The sequence below is a fragment of the Sesamum indicum genome, linkage group LG13, assembly GCF_026168435.1.
Source record: "Sesamum indicum cultivar Baizhima isolate 11 linkage group LG13, ASM2616843v1, whole genome shotgun sequence".
NCBI classification, from domain to species: Eukaryota; Viridiplantae; Streptophyta; class Magnoliopsida; order Lamiales; family Pedaliaceae; genus Sesamum; species Sesamum indicum.
The window spans coordinates 4,894,144-4,910,050 of record NC_142669.1 but is presented as its reverse complement, the minus strand read 5'-3'; the positions used below and the strand labels follow the sequence as shown (position 1 = coordinate 4,910,050).

Genomic DNA, 15,907 nt, shown 5'->3' with positions numbered 1-15,907 from the left:
GTAGCCTATCTCCCTCGTTGTAATTATTCTGACTCGATTGAAGATCCATCCAAATCAGTCTCTATTTTCTCCTCATAGACGCTTTCGTCTGAAGGAAGATCTTCGAATTGGTAGATGGGTACCAAATCGCCATAGTAAACTGCATCTAGAATATCATGCCTGGCTTCAAATTTTCTCAATTCACCACGTTTCTGCGGGCAATCGGGCAATTGATTCAAACTGCATCTAGAATATTTGTTCTTTTGCTTTGCAAATCCAGCAATTGCAGTCTTTGAAACTTTCATTGGCTCGGGTATGGCCTCGTTTGGAAGTTCTTCATGTAGAGGTTCTTCCAGTGGATCTTGCATCTGTTCGTCTAGATCCTTGGGATGAAACTTTTGTAGGTCCTGTTCTTTGTCCAGATTTATATGTTCTAGCTTTGGACTTGGACCACCATGATCTCCGTAGGGAAAAGGTTCTTCTAGAACTCCTAAGGTTGGAGTCACTATTTTTTTCTTCCTCCTTTTCCTCGGCTCGCTTGATTCTTTTATAATAGTCGAAAAATCATTGTTATCACAACAGAGAGGAGTTCGTTTGATTTTACCTCTCAATCTTTTCATGTTTTTCTGGATGGATGCTTGATAACACCTATCCTTCAGTTTGTCTTTAAGAAAAGACATTCTTTGCGCCACCGAATCTAGCTGTCCTTCAAGTACTTTGTATGACTTGATCAATATTTCCCTCCATGGACTGCATATTTTTGCGAAGAACATTGGAGCTGCTACATCTGTTGCTACTCCATTCTGGAAGAAATATTTGCGGAACCAATAGATATATTCATCTACTGCGCAAATACATCTTAATTAAAGGCTGAAGAGAGCCTGTACATATTCTCTAGCCTTTTCTGATCTACTTCCTTCGAAGTATCCATCTCCGATGAAGTGTATCTTGATAGGCCTTCTTAGCCGGTCTACTACCTCGCCTTTTGAATCTCCGACAAGGATCCTGGCTTTGATATCTTCTGGGTTATTATCCCATCCGATCTTCACAGATCGCTCCAAGCTCAACTCCACAAGCTTTATGAAGTTTTCTTTGTCGAGCTCTAGGGTAGTTACTGCTATCTTGATGCTGCAACCCATTCGTCTATCAATTTCTCGGTATTTCAAAAATCGATAATATCCAAGTTCAGTATAGCGCCATATAGATGTAAGGGTTGTAGCATGGTCCTGGCCGAAGGTTTTTTTCTGGCACTCTTTTTGGATTTCTCCCTAGATTTTCCTTTAGTCTGGTTCCCACAAATGTTGGAGTGGCATTAGTATGGAAATCCATGCTTTCTCTCATCGGTTGATCCTGTGGAGGATCATTAGAACATGTATTTTCCTCCGGCGGTGGTAGTGCTGGAGTAATTTCATTTGTTTGGATATAGACAAAATCCAAAATCCCGAGTTGGAAAAAGGATTCTGCCAATTCTTGTAGATCGGATAGATCCGCTCTTGATACCTCCATTATTTTATAATCTGATAGATGCGATAATCAGATCCTCTTTGGACTTCAGCTTTGGAATCTCCGTGTCCTTCCCTTTCTGATGTAGAAGAGGTACTGTTCCAAGGGCGTCCCTGATTCGCTCCTGTCTGGATCTTGATGTCTCAGGGTTTTCCCTTTGATTTCTTTTCAGATATGTAATTTCTGCCCTTAGATCTATAAGGCCCTTGTGTAGATTGGGAAGGACTTAAGGACCTCGTCCGCCTTTTGGCTCAAAGATTCTATTTTCATCGGTATATGGATTAACCTATGTCCATAGTCTTGAATTGTCCTTTGTATCTCCCTCAGATCTTGGGAGATCTTTAATGTATCTGGCTCGAGTTCTTTCCAATCAGTCATAATTTTTAGAACTGAAATTATGAAGGAATTTACCCATTCCGCTTCTCCTGGCTGGGATTCTACCATGGACTTCAATGGAGTGTGGACGCCTCACTGCATTCCTTGATAGTACTTGTCGAACCTCAAAATTTCTCAGCCACTCTTGTTCTTCTTCCGGTGTAAGAAGTTTTGGATCAATCCTCATGGGACCATTGTAACATTTGTCAAGAATTTCCATGAGAAATTCTCTTCTTTATATTTCCAAAATCTGGAAATATTCCCTAGTTTCAGAGTAACTCAAACTTTAGTTCGGTTCAATATAATTTGATATTTCTTCGATAAACTTAGACTCTGACACCATTCTAGGCGAGCATTATCAAAAAAATGTGAAATGAGTGCATATAGACTAAAACTACCTTTTAAAAGTTGCATAGGGGTAAAATTGTCCGAAAATCTGCTAGAGGACTAAAAGTAAGTAATTTCGTAAGTTATTGGACCTAAACAAATATGGGCATAGATATCGGACCAAAATTAAAATTAGGCATACTTAGCAGACTAAAATGACACTTTTTCCTATATAGATAGATAGATATATAAAGGGATAGATTGAAGAGCTATTGAAATTATTTTTGTTATTCTGCAGTAATTGTTGTTTATTATATTGTTTTAGTGTTGGCCATTGTGCAGTTCTATCACTATGTTTTGAAGCCTTCAATAACGTTAGAAAATTGTGGTGGTTTAATCAATATAACATTACATGAAAATATTTTATGCTAGGCTATTAGGACATTGTGATGTCATATTTTAAGTTTAGTAGGACTAAAATTTTCTTATGTATAAGAACATGTGAAATGACAATGTAACAAATGAAAGTGGATTATTACGTTATCCCCTAAGATTTAATGTCAATATAAATGTTCATTTAGATATTACGATATATGTGTGTTTTTATAAAATGTTAAGTCTGAGGAATTAGATTTATTGAAAGAGATATGTACAATAGGGGGTTTTGTGTAAGTTTATTTATTTATTTATTTTTTGGGTAAATGTAAGTTTCATTCATAAAAAGTTACATGCGTACAGTACAACAGTCAAATATCGATTTCTCCCATGACAGGCCATGGGATTCGCCATAGTCTATAAAATGCAGAAGTACTAACTGGGTGTGATAAATTAGCACTAATGATTCTCTATCTAACGTCGTCCATGATGGCAGCGGTGGTGCTCGGTGGTTGATCAACATACTCAAAGCGGTGCAAGTTCCGCTCTCTCCAGATATGATAAACACATGCAGTGACTAGTGCACGGTAGGATAAATTGATGATATGTTTCCCTCTCCACTTCCTCGTAGCCCACTCCTCGTCTAAGGCCCAGTCTTAGTTCGGCTATGTGAATCGAACATCCTGTCTCACAGCTACGATGTATCGTCTTGCAAAGAAACATCGAAAAAAATAAGTGTGTATGTGTTTCTATTGCGCCTTCATCACAAAGAACACAGGTGCCAAGATAAGACAATCACAATTTACCTGCCGAGGATAGTTTTCCTAATATAGCGAGCCACAGTATAAATGTATGTCTGGGGATCTTCAGGAAGCCCGAGAGTAGTGAAGTCCAGCCTACCTTAGGTCTCGACAGGTCTAATACACAATATAGCGATGCAACAGTGAGACATCCATTCGTATCTCGCCAATGAACATGTTCATCGTCTCCATGGATAATCGAAAAATTCTGTACAATCCCCAAACATGTCCGTGATGAGGTCCAGTGCCAGTGCCCATCCATAATGACCTTATTAAGTTTCTCCGAGAGTCCAAGAACAGTGAATTGCGGGCCACGTGGGAGCTTTTAAATAAGTGGTCCGAGGGGGTGCCAAGGGTCCTGCCAGAAATAGAAGGTAGCTCCATCACCCACTTGGCAATCCACCAATGGTCGAATAACGGTACGTAGGTGAAGGAGTTTTCTCCAACCCCATGAACCTCCATGCTCAGGAATTGTCCAAATGGACCTATCACGAAAGCGCCCATGCTACAACCACTCCACCCATATAGATGTTTTATCACAAAGAATCACATTGCATAATTTCTTACTCATTAAGGCTCAGTTAAGAATAGCGATGTCTCTTAAGCCCTATCCTCCCTCTGCAGCTAGCATACATACATCTCTCCATGCTACCTTTGCATAGCCGCCACTAGTAGCACTTTTTTATAAGAAGGAGCGCAATCTCTTCATGATCTCCCTTATAACACCTTTAGGTAGAATGCACACGGAAGCCGAATACATAGTCAAAGCCATGAGAACGGATTTAATAATCTAAATCCATCCCTCAAATGTTGTACCCTCCCAACCCTGGATGCGACTATCAATTTTTTCCAATAGAGGTTGGCAGTCCGCTATTGATAGTTTGAAAGAGATTAGAGGAATCGCATCGGTAAATACCCCTCCTGAAACCCAAACAATTCTAATAACAAGTCTCTCATCCGTGTGCCGCTCGTGATAAAATGAGATGGCTCTTTTGCACATTAAGCCGAAGTCTAGATAACTCAGTAAATCGATGCAGACCCCGTTTAAAAACCCTCCACCCATCGAATGAACTGTGCAGGGAACCCAAATAGGTGCAAAACTGCTAGGAGAAAATCCCATTCTACCGTGTCATAGGCTTTCCGAATGTCCACTTTAAGCGCACATCGTGGGGGAGGCCGTGCTTGATTGTATCATGTAAACAGTTCCTGTGCTAACATAATAGTGTCGCCTATACTGCGACCCAGAACAAAAGCCGCCTGAGAGGGGCTTATCAATTTATCCCGAGTCAAACTCAATATCTGAACAAAAATTTTCGCAATGATCTTATAGAGGACATTACAGCAAGAAATCGAACGAAAATTTCTTACCATCATAGGGGAGTGTACCTTAGCGATTAATGGTAGAAGCATGGTGTTGATTTGCTTTAGCATCCTACCTGATGCAAAGATCTCCAGAATAGATTACGTGACTTCTGTTCCCACAACAGGCCAGGTTGCTTTGTAAAACCCGAAAGAATATCCGTCAGGTCCCGGTGCCTTGTCATATGCGATGTCAAAAATGGCCTGCTTGACTTCATCGGCCGTAACTGATTTGAGGAGAAGTTGGGTATACCATCCGTTGTTGTAGCATGATTTCCTCGGGCTTCACCGCCTTGGCGTATACCATCCAACAGCACTATTCCAGTAAGAGTAATAGTTCGTCTTGTCGATTCATACTCAGTAATGTTTGGGCTATCTCAAGAAAACCTTTTGCTAGCTGATCATTATGCAAAATGTCACCCTTATTTCTCCTCTGCTTCCTGAAGATAGGCTTTAAAGCCTTCAGCTTCCGTGTAATAGCATACACAGGCACGCCTACAATAGCACGTCGCCAGACATTCTGCACACTAGGGACAAAATTCGATGAGAGCGTAAGGTAGTTATTAAATCTAAACATACCTCCAAGCTGCATCTATCTATCCCCATTCAATACAAGCGGCGAGTGGTCCAAAGTTCGGGGCAAGAGACTAGTGTAGCATGATGTGGAGAATCGTGTGAGCCATGTATCATTAATAAGCATCCGGTCTAGTCGCCATGTATCATTAATAAGCATCCGGTCTAGTCGCTTCCATAGACTACGCGAAGTCGTGCTGCAATTATGCCATGTATATCATTCACCCTGCATGGGACGTGAATGCAAAGCAGTGGACTGAATACATACATTAAATTCCTCCATGGCCATCTTTATGTCTCCGGAGGTGCCACAGACCTCACTGAGATCACGTACCGCATTAAAGTCACACCCCACTAACCACGCTCATCCATCGACTGATTACCCAACATATTTAAAGATTCCAATAACTGACGTCGATCAATAACTTCATTAGCACCATAAATAATTGTAATAAACATCGGTTCATTACATGCACGTATAATCACATGAGAGTGTATAAACTAGGATACCAGATCAAGCACATTGACATCAATGGAATCATCATGCCATGCTATCCATATACGATTCCTAGTAGTCTCATTGTCAACAAACCATTTCCACTGATTTCTTACCCTTATTTCTTCCCTCTGTGCTGATTTGCTCACTGGGAGGCTCACGAGCAATTGGCGGCTGCAAGGAAGCATCAATCGGTTGCTAGAAGGACTCGTTATTGGATCTGACCTCACATGAGGCGTCTGTGTAATGCTAACCTCCTTATCAACATGGGGGATAGAGGCACTGAATTTAGGAACATAGACCACTAGACTTCAACAAGCATTCCTTAGACGAATGCCCCAAGCTCATACAACTATTACATTTGTGGGGGAGCCATTCGTACTCCACGTCCACTTTTCATGGCGATTCCCCTCCATCCTCGCCCGGGGTCACCTACTATTACATCTTCCATATCCATAACCATTTTAAACTGGAAGAAAAAGAACCCATTCATCATGGCAATTACCTCCCCGAATGAAGGCCAAATAGAAGGAAGTACGGGCGTTTGCCCAAAATATACCCCACTGCTGTTGCCTTCCACCAACGAGAACCATCATGAATCGATTCCAATGTCGGTCATACTATGACTTCACCATTTTTATTGCCAGTGCAACATACGAAAAAGTTTTTCAGGAGGAATTATTGAATGCAAAAGTAATTTTATCATCATAAATTGGGATTTCATAACTAGTACGTAGGGGAATATTTCCAAAAAACAAACCCGTATTACCGGACGAGATATTACCCACTGTCGGATTGTGCACGTGTACACCCAAAGTCCGATTAGTTTCAGTCGCCGGAATTGAAACTATAACTGGAGCATAAATAGACGGCCGAGCAGGTTGCAGAAACAGAGATTCTGCAACAGAAATTCCAGCGCGTTCATCACTGGCCAGCAAGGCACTGTCGTCGTGTGTACATGACCCATCCCCTCATCCACAGTCGGTCGTTTTTCAGACGTTTAAGGCACCCCAAAACCGTCAATCTACTGCGACTACGATGCTGCAGCAAAAATTGCAGCACTGTTCATCGCCGGCATGACCGGCGTCGCGTGTTCCATGTTCTTCTCCAGAGCCGACGACTTTCCAGACGATTGAGACATCCTCAACACCCCAGCCTCCATCATCGTCGGCGCTGATACAGCAACAGACGCATCCAAAAACTATTGCGCATCTAGGGTTTGCCCTGGTGGCGCCGCCTTCCTCGTCTGGTCCATATCTGCTGCTGTAACCATATTCGTCGACAACGGGCCAACAACAGCAGCAGAAGTCGCGCAGGTCATCTCCTTTGGTGCAGCAATTGCGAGAACAGGTTCAGGTGAAATTTCAGAACCCACTTTTGTTTTAGAATTTCCAACGCCGCAAGAGAAACATCATCACCATCATCAACAATCTTGTGCACCTAATTTAAAAATTCTCCAATACTAAAGGAGACCGCTAGTCGCGCTAGTGAAGAAGTAGAGACGCCATTGTCGCTGCTTCCCTGGTCGGTACTGTTTTCGCCAAGTGCAGTTTCAGACACATCCAAGAAATCAAGACCATCCTCTCCCCAATGATCTGCACACTCGGCAATAGGTTCACTTTCGTCCTCCCAATCGCCCTCAAGTTCACCGTGGAGGAGAGTTGTAGTATGTGTTTGTGAAGGTGTGGTAGTGTGTGTGAGAGAATAGAGAGTATTTTGGAGAGTCCATCCCATCAAATATTTTATTTTCTTTTTTTTTGTTGAGTGGGTGTTTATATAAATACGATTATATTAATATCACACCACTTTTATTCATTTTCAGCCCATCTCTAAGATAAACCAAAACAGGCCACATGTTTGGGTCGATTTAATTCACCTGGACTGTGTTTATTTTGTTTTGTTTCAGGCTTTGCCTCGTTTCTCAACATCATATACAAAATTTATTTAAGTACATTCTCACGTTTTTCTCCAATCATCACTCCTTCCACCGTTAGTCGTCTTTCGCCGCCATGTTTCAGACCGCCATCGCCCACATTCTGTGCACCAACCCATTCTGCTGGAGATGGTGGGGGAACGCGCTCAACCGAAAATATGTTACCTTGAGCATCCCTTCTTTGTGCAGAAGCTGATTCTGGAGCTTCAAATCACGGTTTTAAGCACCGCAGCTGTGGCAAAAATCAAGTAGTGGTGGTCGATTTGCTGGGTTTTCTTGTGGTGGTGGTGGTAGTTTCACTCGTGTTCAACGTATTTTTAGTGGAAGTTATGACCGCTACTGAGCGGTTTCTTAGCTCTCCTGCAGCCCAATTTGGGTTAGAAATTGGAGTTCTTCTCATTCTCTGCATTCTTTGGTGGAATTCTCTAATCTAGCAAACAAGCACAGAGAGAGAAATGTATTTGTTAAATTCTATAGTATGGTACAATTTATTAACTCTATTCTATTTAAATCATCACATATTTATAGATATGGTGTAATTAACTTAGATCCATTCTAACATGCTACAATTAATTTAAATATATACTATTTATTAAAAAATGTGGCCTTAAAATAACTAACTTTGGTTGTGTGTTTTTACTAATTCATAAAAACTTTATAATATTAAATTATTTAAATAAATTCATCAAATATATGGGTGAAGTAGTCTATTTATATTTAGTAATTGGAATAGAACGTCAAAATAAATTCTTAGCCCGTTACCAATGTGCATAAAATTATTTATTAAATACATATTTATTATATATGAAATAAAACATAAATTGAGTATGATTTTTCATAGAAAAATATATATACAATAATATATACAGTTCAAGTCAGTTACAAGTAAAACAATATATATAATTATAAGGGTAAATTATATTTTTACCATATGAACTATGTCCATTTTTACACTTTGCCACCGAAACTAATTTTTTGTGTCAATTTACATCTCAACTTTGCGAAATTTGCACTTTTCCAAAAGTGATCGTCATTGTATTGATCTTTCTGTGGATAAAATCTTACAGACTGTTCATATGTATATAATATCACATCATATAACCTTTAAGTATCGCATGTGCATTTCATGTGATTTTGTCTTTTATACAACAAATGGCTGAGAAATAGTTATAAGTTAAAAAGTGAGAAATTTCATAAAGTTAAAATAGTAAGTTGACCCAAAAAAAAGTTTACATGTCAAAGTGTTAAACAACCATAGTTCTGATATTAAAATTTAACTAACCCTAATTATAAATTCATATAAAAGAGATACGATTTGACAATAAATAGTGAATTTTTTCTTCCAAGATACAAAACTAAACTTATAAAACCTATTTTACATAAGTTATATTAAAATATAAATCCAAACTTACATACTATTTCTAACATGTATTTACTTATCTTTATTTTTTTCTCTTTATCTCCCAAAAGAAAACGAAACACTCTAAATATAAAACCAAATATAATGCACATATTTTGTAGCTCTACACACCTTTTTCCTATTGCTTCGCCGCCTCCTCTCGGCCATATCCTCTACTTACACCATAAATTCTACCAAATTCAGTTGTACCAAGTTCCGAGAGAAATCTGCTCTATGACACAGGGTAATCTCCCCCTGTCATCCTATTTTACGAATATCAAGAGATTGTGGGACGAAATGGCAGAACTGAAGCCAACGCCTCAGTGCACGTGCAATTGGTGTGTACCTGTGGGGCCTGGAAGGCAGTGGAGGACTTACCTGCTTTCACGCAAATGATGCAATTTCTGATGGGGCTCAACGATGTTTTTGAGACTGTACGACATCAATTGCTGGACATGGAGCTGGTTCCTTCCATTAACAAGGCCTACTCCATCACACAAAGTGTGGAGAAGCAGAAAAGGGTCCAGATGGAGATTGCTAAGGTTTAAAGCACAACCTTACATATAAGGCAGGAAGCGCGACCAGAGAGGAAGAAAATTGGTACTGACAAGCGATCACTGTACTGCACGCATTGTCAGCGAACAGGCCACAATCAAAGCACCTGTTTTAAGTTGCATGGGACACCTGACTTGTACAAAGAGCTCACAGATAAAAGGAAGAAGGAGGGAAGCGGCAATAGAGGTTTTGCCGTGCAGTCGCAAATGAGAAGGGCTACCTGGCACAAACGAGCACGAAAGAGGAGCTACTTCAGGAGTTGCTTGCATTGATGCGAAATACCATGCAGCCTCCTACACAAGGCAACCTGGCACACATTGATGACTTTGCAGGTATAAATCAAGTTTTTACTGTTTGGGCGCATACCTCTTTGTCCTCTTGGATCGTAGATACGGGGGCAACTAATCATATATGTGGCAGTACTTGCACTCTTGATAATCTCTCTCCTCTCATTTATCCAACTTTGTCCACTTACCTGATGGAACTTGTCGATCTGTCACTCACACAAGGAGTGTTGTGCTTAACAAAAATCTACCTCTTACATATGTTTTCTTGGTGCCATCTTTTCAGTTCAATCTCCTGTCCGTTCACAAAATTTTTTTGTCTTTACTGATCGAAGTTGTTTTTCACCCATCTTATTGCCTCTTTCAGGACCAGAAGACTAAGCACGTCATAGCAGTGGGCAAGCAAGTTAGAAATCTATATCGCTTAGATGCGACCTCCTTCGACCCTAATGTTATTCGCCGTTTTGTTCACACTACTTGCTCTGTATTTCACAATAGTGATTGCGTTTTGTGGAACAAAAGGTTGGATCATCCGTCACCCATTGTAATTAAACATATCCATGTTCCTGAAATAAAACATTGTTTGGTTTCTTTTAATCATGATTGCGACCTTTGTCCTTTGGCAAAGCAGCAAAGACTGCCTTTTCTGATTATCACTACCAGATCATCTTCCCCTTCCAAACTATTACATTGACTTGTGGGGGCCTTATCACATTAGCTCGCTCACTGGTTGCTATCACCCTGGTAGATGACTATAGTAGAGCAACGTGGACCTTTCTCGTTAAATATAAATCACAAACACCTCAAGTTTTATATAACTTCCTCGTAATGGTGTGAACTCAGATCCATTCAGGTCGTCCATTCGGACAATGGGACTGAGTTGGTCGATTCTCATTGTCAATCTCTCTTCCGTTCGCATGGTATAATGCATCAAAGCTCTTATCCATACACACCACAACAGAATGGGGTGGTAGAACGTAAACACAAACATGTCATCACAGTAGCTCGCGCCTTACTCTTCCAGTCACACTTGCCCAAACACTTCTGTGGAGAATCTGTCCTCACAGCGACCTATCTCATAAACAGACTACCTACACCGATACTCCATTGGAAGTCACCATTGAGGTCCTCTAAATCAAATCACTTGACCTTTCTCAGCTAAAGGTGTTCGGGTGTTTGTGCTATGCAACTAGCATTCGACCTCACAAATACAAATTCGATGAGCGAGCCACTAGATGCATTTTCCTTGGATATTGTTACTAAAAAAACGCATTCAAGGTCTATGACATCGCTAGAAAAACAATGTCCACTTCTAGAGATGTGATTTTCTATGAACACTCATTCCCTTTCCAAACAAACCTCCTGTCTCTATTCCCGACTAGGATTCCTCCTCCATTCTTGACTGGGTCGCAGTCCAGGTCGTTCTTCCTCCATCTCCCCTGCTCCTCAACTTCCTACATCAAAAGTTATTGTTTCCCCTGGTCAACCTCGCAAGTCGTGAGTCACCTCTAAACCATCTTGGCCTGAGGATTATGTGTGTCATTGTTCTTCAATTCACTCTACCTGCCATCCTACATCCTTTAGTGTTGCACATATACGTTTTGTTGCCAACTTATCTGTTTTCCAGTAGCCAAAGACTTATCTTCAGGCGTACAAGGATGCAAACTGGGTGGATGCCATGAACCAGGAGCTTGCGGCCTTAGCTGCTAAGAACACTTGGACTCTTGCACCATTGCCTCCGGGGAAGCGACCTATCGGGTCGTGCTGGGTGTACAAATTAAAGATGAACCCAGATGGATCGCTAGATCGCTACAAGGCCCGCCTTGTGGCCAAAGGTTACAAGCAGATTGACGGAGTTGACTATCTTGATTCTTTTTCTCCTATTGCCAAATCCGTTACTATCCGAATTTTTTTATCTTTGATAGCCTCCCGCTTATGGCTCCTATTCCAACTGGATATAAACAATGCCTTCCTTCACTGATTTCTGGATGAGGATGTGTACATGGATCCACCTGAGGGCTTACCTGATGTGCCCCCTGGCTATGTCTGCATATTGCAGAGGTCTTTATAGGGACTCAAGCAAGCTTCAATGCAGTGGAACCTTGAGCTCACCAAGAAATTGCTAATATCTCTTTCGTTGTTCAACAGCTGAGTCAGTTCCTACAATCATCTAGCACCTCTCACTGTTCTGCTGTGCTTCACATCCTTCGATATCTTAAAGGTACATCCCACACTGGTCTCTTCTTCCCTTCCTCTAGCTCGGAACAACTTGTGGTTACTTTGATGCATCCTGGGCATCATGCTTGGCTTCTGGCCGTTCCATCACTGGTTTTTGTATCTTCCTTGGGTCATCTCTCATCTCCTGGAACACTAAGAAGCAGGCTACAGTCTCTAGGTCCTCTGCCGAAGCGGAGTATCGTAGGATGGCTTCCACAGTCAGCGAGCTCCGTCCGATCTCTTTCCTACTCCGCAACCTCGACATTCCTAGTTTGCTCCCGATCCCATTCTGGTGTGACAACAAGGCTGCCCTGCATATTATGGCCAACCCTATTTTTCACGAGCGCACCAAACATCTGGAGATTGACTGCCACCTTGTTTGCGATCAGTTCAAAGTTGGCTTGCTCCCTCTCACATTCCCGGTTCTGCTCAGGTTGCCGATCTCTTCAATAAATCCCTCACTGCAGCAGATTTTGCTCGCTTCCTTCCCAAGCTGGGCCTCTCTTCCTCGTCTCCAACTTGAGGGGGGCTGTGAAGAATGTGCAAGTCCTCGAGGTTGCATCACTGCTCTTCAGGTCACTTACGACCTCGGCCTGTAGGTCGCTAGCTACCTCCTTTTTTTTGTCTTTTCTGTACAGTTTTGCTCTTTTGTCCTTTTTTGTATTATTAATCTATTTGTTAGAAATTTTCTGTTATTCCTATATTTGGTTGGTTAGTAGTTTGTTAGCTAGATTCCTTTATCTTGTATTTATTCACTAGCTTCCATTGTATTTTGCTTGATGATGAATGATGATTAATCTTTCTCCATACTGATTTGAGAAAGGAGATATTGTCTTCTCTCTCGAACTTGAAATTTCTACAAAATTCAACTAAGTTATGATGGAATGTTTTAGTCTCTCCTTTCTTGAATTACAAAATAGTGCATTCCCAAATTAAAGTTTTAGTTCCATAGGGTAGGAGTTCAACACTTTAAATTCTCTATTTTATGGAATTTTTAAAATGCTTATAAAATTTGGAAAACCCGACAAATTTAATGATATACTTTACAAAATTTTCAAAATGGTCCAAAATTGGGAAAACATGACACGTTTATTCCCACAAATCTCATAAAGTAGAGGACTAAATGTATCGAGTTTTTCCCATTTTGATACTATTTTTGAAATTTCATAAAGCAGTGGACTAAATATGCCCGACTTTTTGAATTTTGGGATTATTTTGATATTTATTTAAAATAAAGGACTAAAAGTATTGAATTCCTCACTAAAAATACAATTTTGCCAACAATGCATATATAGGAAAAGAATGCATATGTATGTGTTCATGATTGGATTGCCTCAATATACATAACGTGTTTGCAAGAGCTTAAAATAAATTTTTATTAGTATATTGCTGAAAATTCGTTGTAAAAATACTTTAGAAATTTTGATTTTGAACTATTTAAAAATTAAGTTGATTTACGTCCGAATGTATAACTAGCAATCCCTTCCAACTTGTGCAATTTATTTGAAAAAAATATAAGTGTAAAGTTGTTTATCCAAATAGTCCAATTTCAACTGTTTTTTCATTTTTTGAACTTTTAAATTTTGCTTCAAATACTTTCAATTTTGAAAAACTAAACTTACAACGTTTTTACAACTATTATTCCCACCAAAATGGTAGAAGCTATATACTTGCTTTTGAACTATAAATAATGTTTCTTTACTTTGAGTGCCATATTTCTTTAAATGCTTGTCCAACCAGCCTAATTTAACGTTAAAAGATCTCGAAAGATTTAGATTGAACACTGAAAGAAATATTTTGTATTTCCTTCAAGTATTTTTGTTGAATCGTCAAATGTTTGCTCTGTGAATTAGTTTCTTACATCAAGAAGAAAGATGAAAATTTCTAGTTTATCATAAAAACATAAATGTTCTTTTATTCTATTTTATTTTACTAAAGTGTATATTAATATTACTTATTATGTACATAAATTAATTAATTATGTCATTAAATTTAAATTTTGATGTTTGATATATTACTTTGAGTTAATAAAATTACTCTGAGAGCACATTACTTAAATTTTATTATCCAGTAATATGTTATAAGTTTGTTGAACTATATAAATTTTCTTCTAAGAATGATCACTCTTAATTATTTTTTTAAATATAGTTTTTGATATATATAATTTTTGTAAAAATATTAATACGAAATTACATTTATATCTATTATACATACACATGTATAATATATAAAATACATACCATACACATATAAGCAAATTTTATATATATATATATAGACATCTGCATTTTCTACCTCGATCTCTAATATGTCTTATATTGGTTATATATATATATATTAGTGAGGATGATCGATAATTTTTTTTTCAATTTTAGGTTCAAGTATATTATCTGTCTAACGTTCTTATCCCTAAGAACGACATTATATATGACAAGGATAATCTATTCAAGTCAAAATTGGATACACATTGCTCTATTTATATATGATATAAATATAAAATATGTTAGAGAAAGAACTGCAGAAAATAGCAATATATGTGTGACAGTGTGTATGTATATATACATTTATATAAAATTATATACATATATATATAATATTGTTGTACGTAGAACATTTAGTAAGGTATCTGCTATAAGTATATCACTATATTGAATGTTTAAGGTCTATACTACTCCTAATACTCCAAATATGCTCTCAGAGGTGTGCCAAATTCTGCAAACCAAGAGAGTGTTAAGGCCAATCAACATGGGTTCCAGTGATGGCTTTCCAATGTTCAAGTTAATATGGGGCTCAAGGTCGCATAGAGAACGAGTGTTAAGATTTTGGGTAGCAAAAATTGTACCTGATGCGGGAGAGCCAATACTTATACGTGTTGGTAGGTTCTAGAATTTTACGTACACCCTTCATCTAAAATATGATCTACAGCACGCAGTAGCCGCACATACAAAAATGGAAATAGTAACTGACTATGTCCCAACAGACAAAGTAGTGGTTCTATTAGTGAAGAACGCTTGTTGTTCTCAGTAAATACAAAAGTATCTTGGATACCTCGGGTATTTAGCCAAATAAATAATGGTACAATCTCTTCAATAAGCTTCTAATAATACTAGTTCAGAAAGTCTCCTAGCAAGCCCTATATAATAATTTCATTAGAATGCAGGCCTTTGTCAATTTAGAAGGTCCCTAATGTTGAAGGAGTGCATCAGCCCGGGGAGCACCGCGGAAGCGCAAAAAATAAAATAATTATGATTAAAGCAAACAATTAAATCCCAATAATGAGGTGTACCTTTGATCTTTTACCGAATGTAAAATAAAAAACAAGGACCATAGAAAAATATAACAAAAACGAGAAGCATAAAAGTAAATGGAATTTACCCTCGTTGTCCTTCTTGTTCGGCGACATGCGCTGATTCCTTTGGTTCGATTTTCAGATGCATCCATGGCAAGATCTCGATCTGGGGATCCTCAAAAGAATAACACACAACCAGTAAAAGGATGTGCTGATTTTATACTAGCAAAACCACCACAGAAGCACAAGAATCAGTAACTTTATTGATTAACGTTTGATCCTTGTTTCTGTTTCGATCTCTAAGATCATGAGAGAGATTTTGGAGAGGGAGAGAGTAAAATTTCATGGGTGAGGTCTGCGTGCAGCTTCTTAGACGGCTAAGGTTGATTTTAAGTGTTTTATATGTGACCTAATCACAATACACCAAGGAGTCTTGACTAGCA

General features: G+C 39.0%; 1 protein-coding gene across 1 annotated transcript; it reads left to right on the top strand.

The window, feature by feature from the left end:
• Positions 1 to 9,511: 9,511 nt before the first annotated feature.
• On the top strand, positions 9,512 to 12,774 carry LOC148784417 (uncharacterized). The gene is made up of 3 exons (XM_088876818.1): positions 9,512 to 9,661; positions 11,589 to 11,852; positions 12,217 to 12,774. Exons 1-3 carry the CDS (start codon positions 9,512 to 9,514, stop codon positions 12,772 to 12,774), a joined length of 972 nt encoding a protein of 323 aa, XP_088732944.1.
• Positions 12,775 to 15,907: the final 3,133 nt, after the last annotated feature.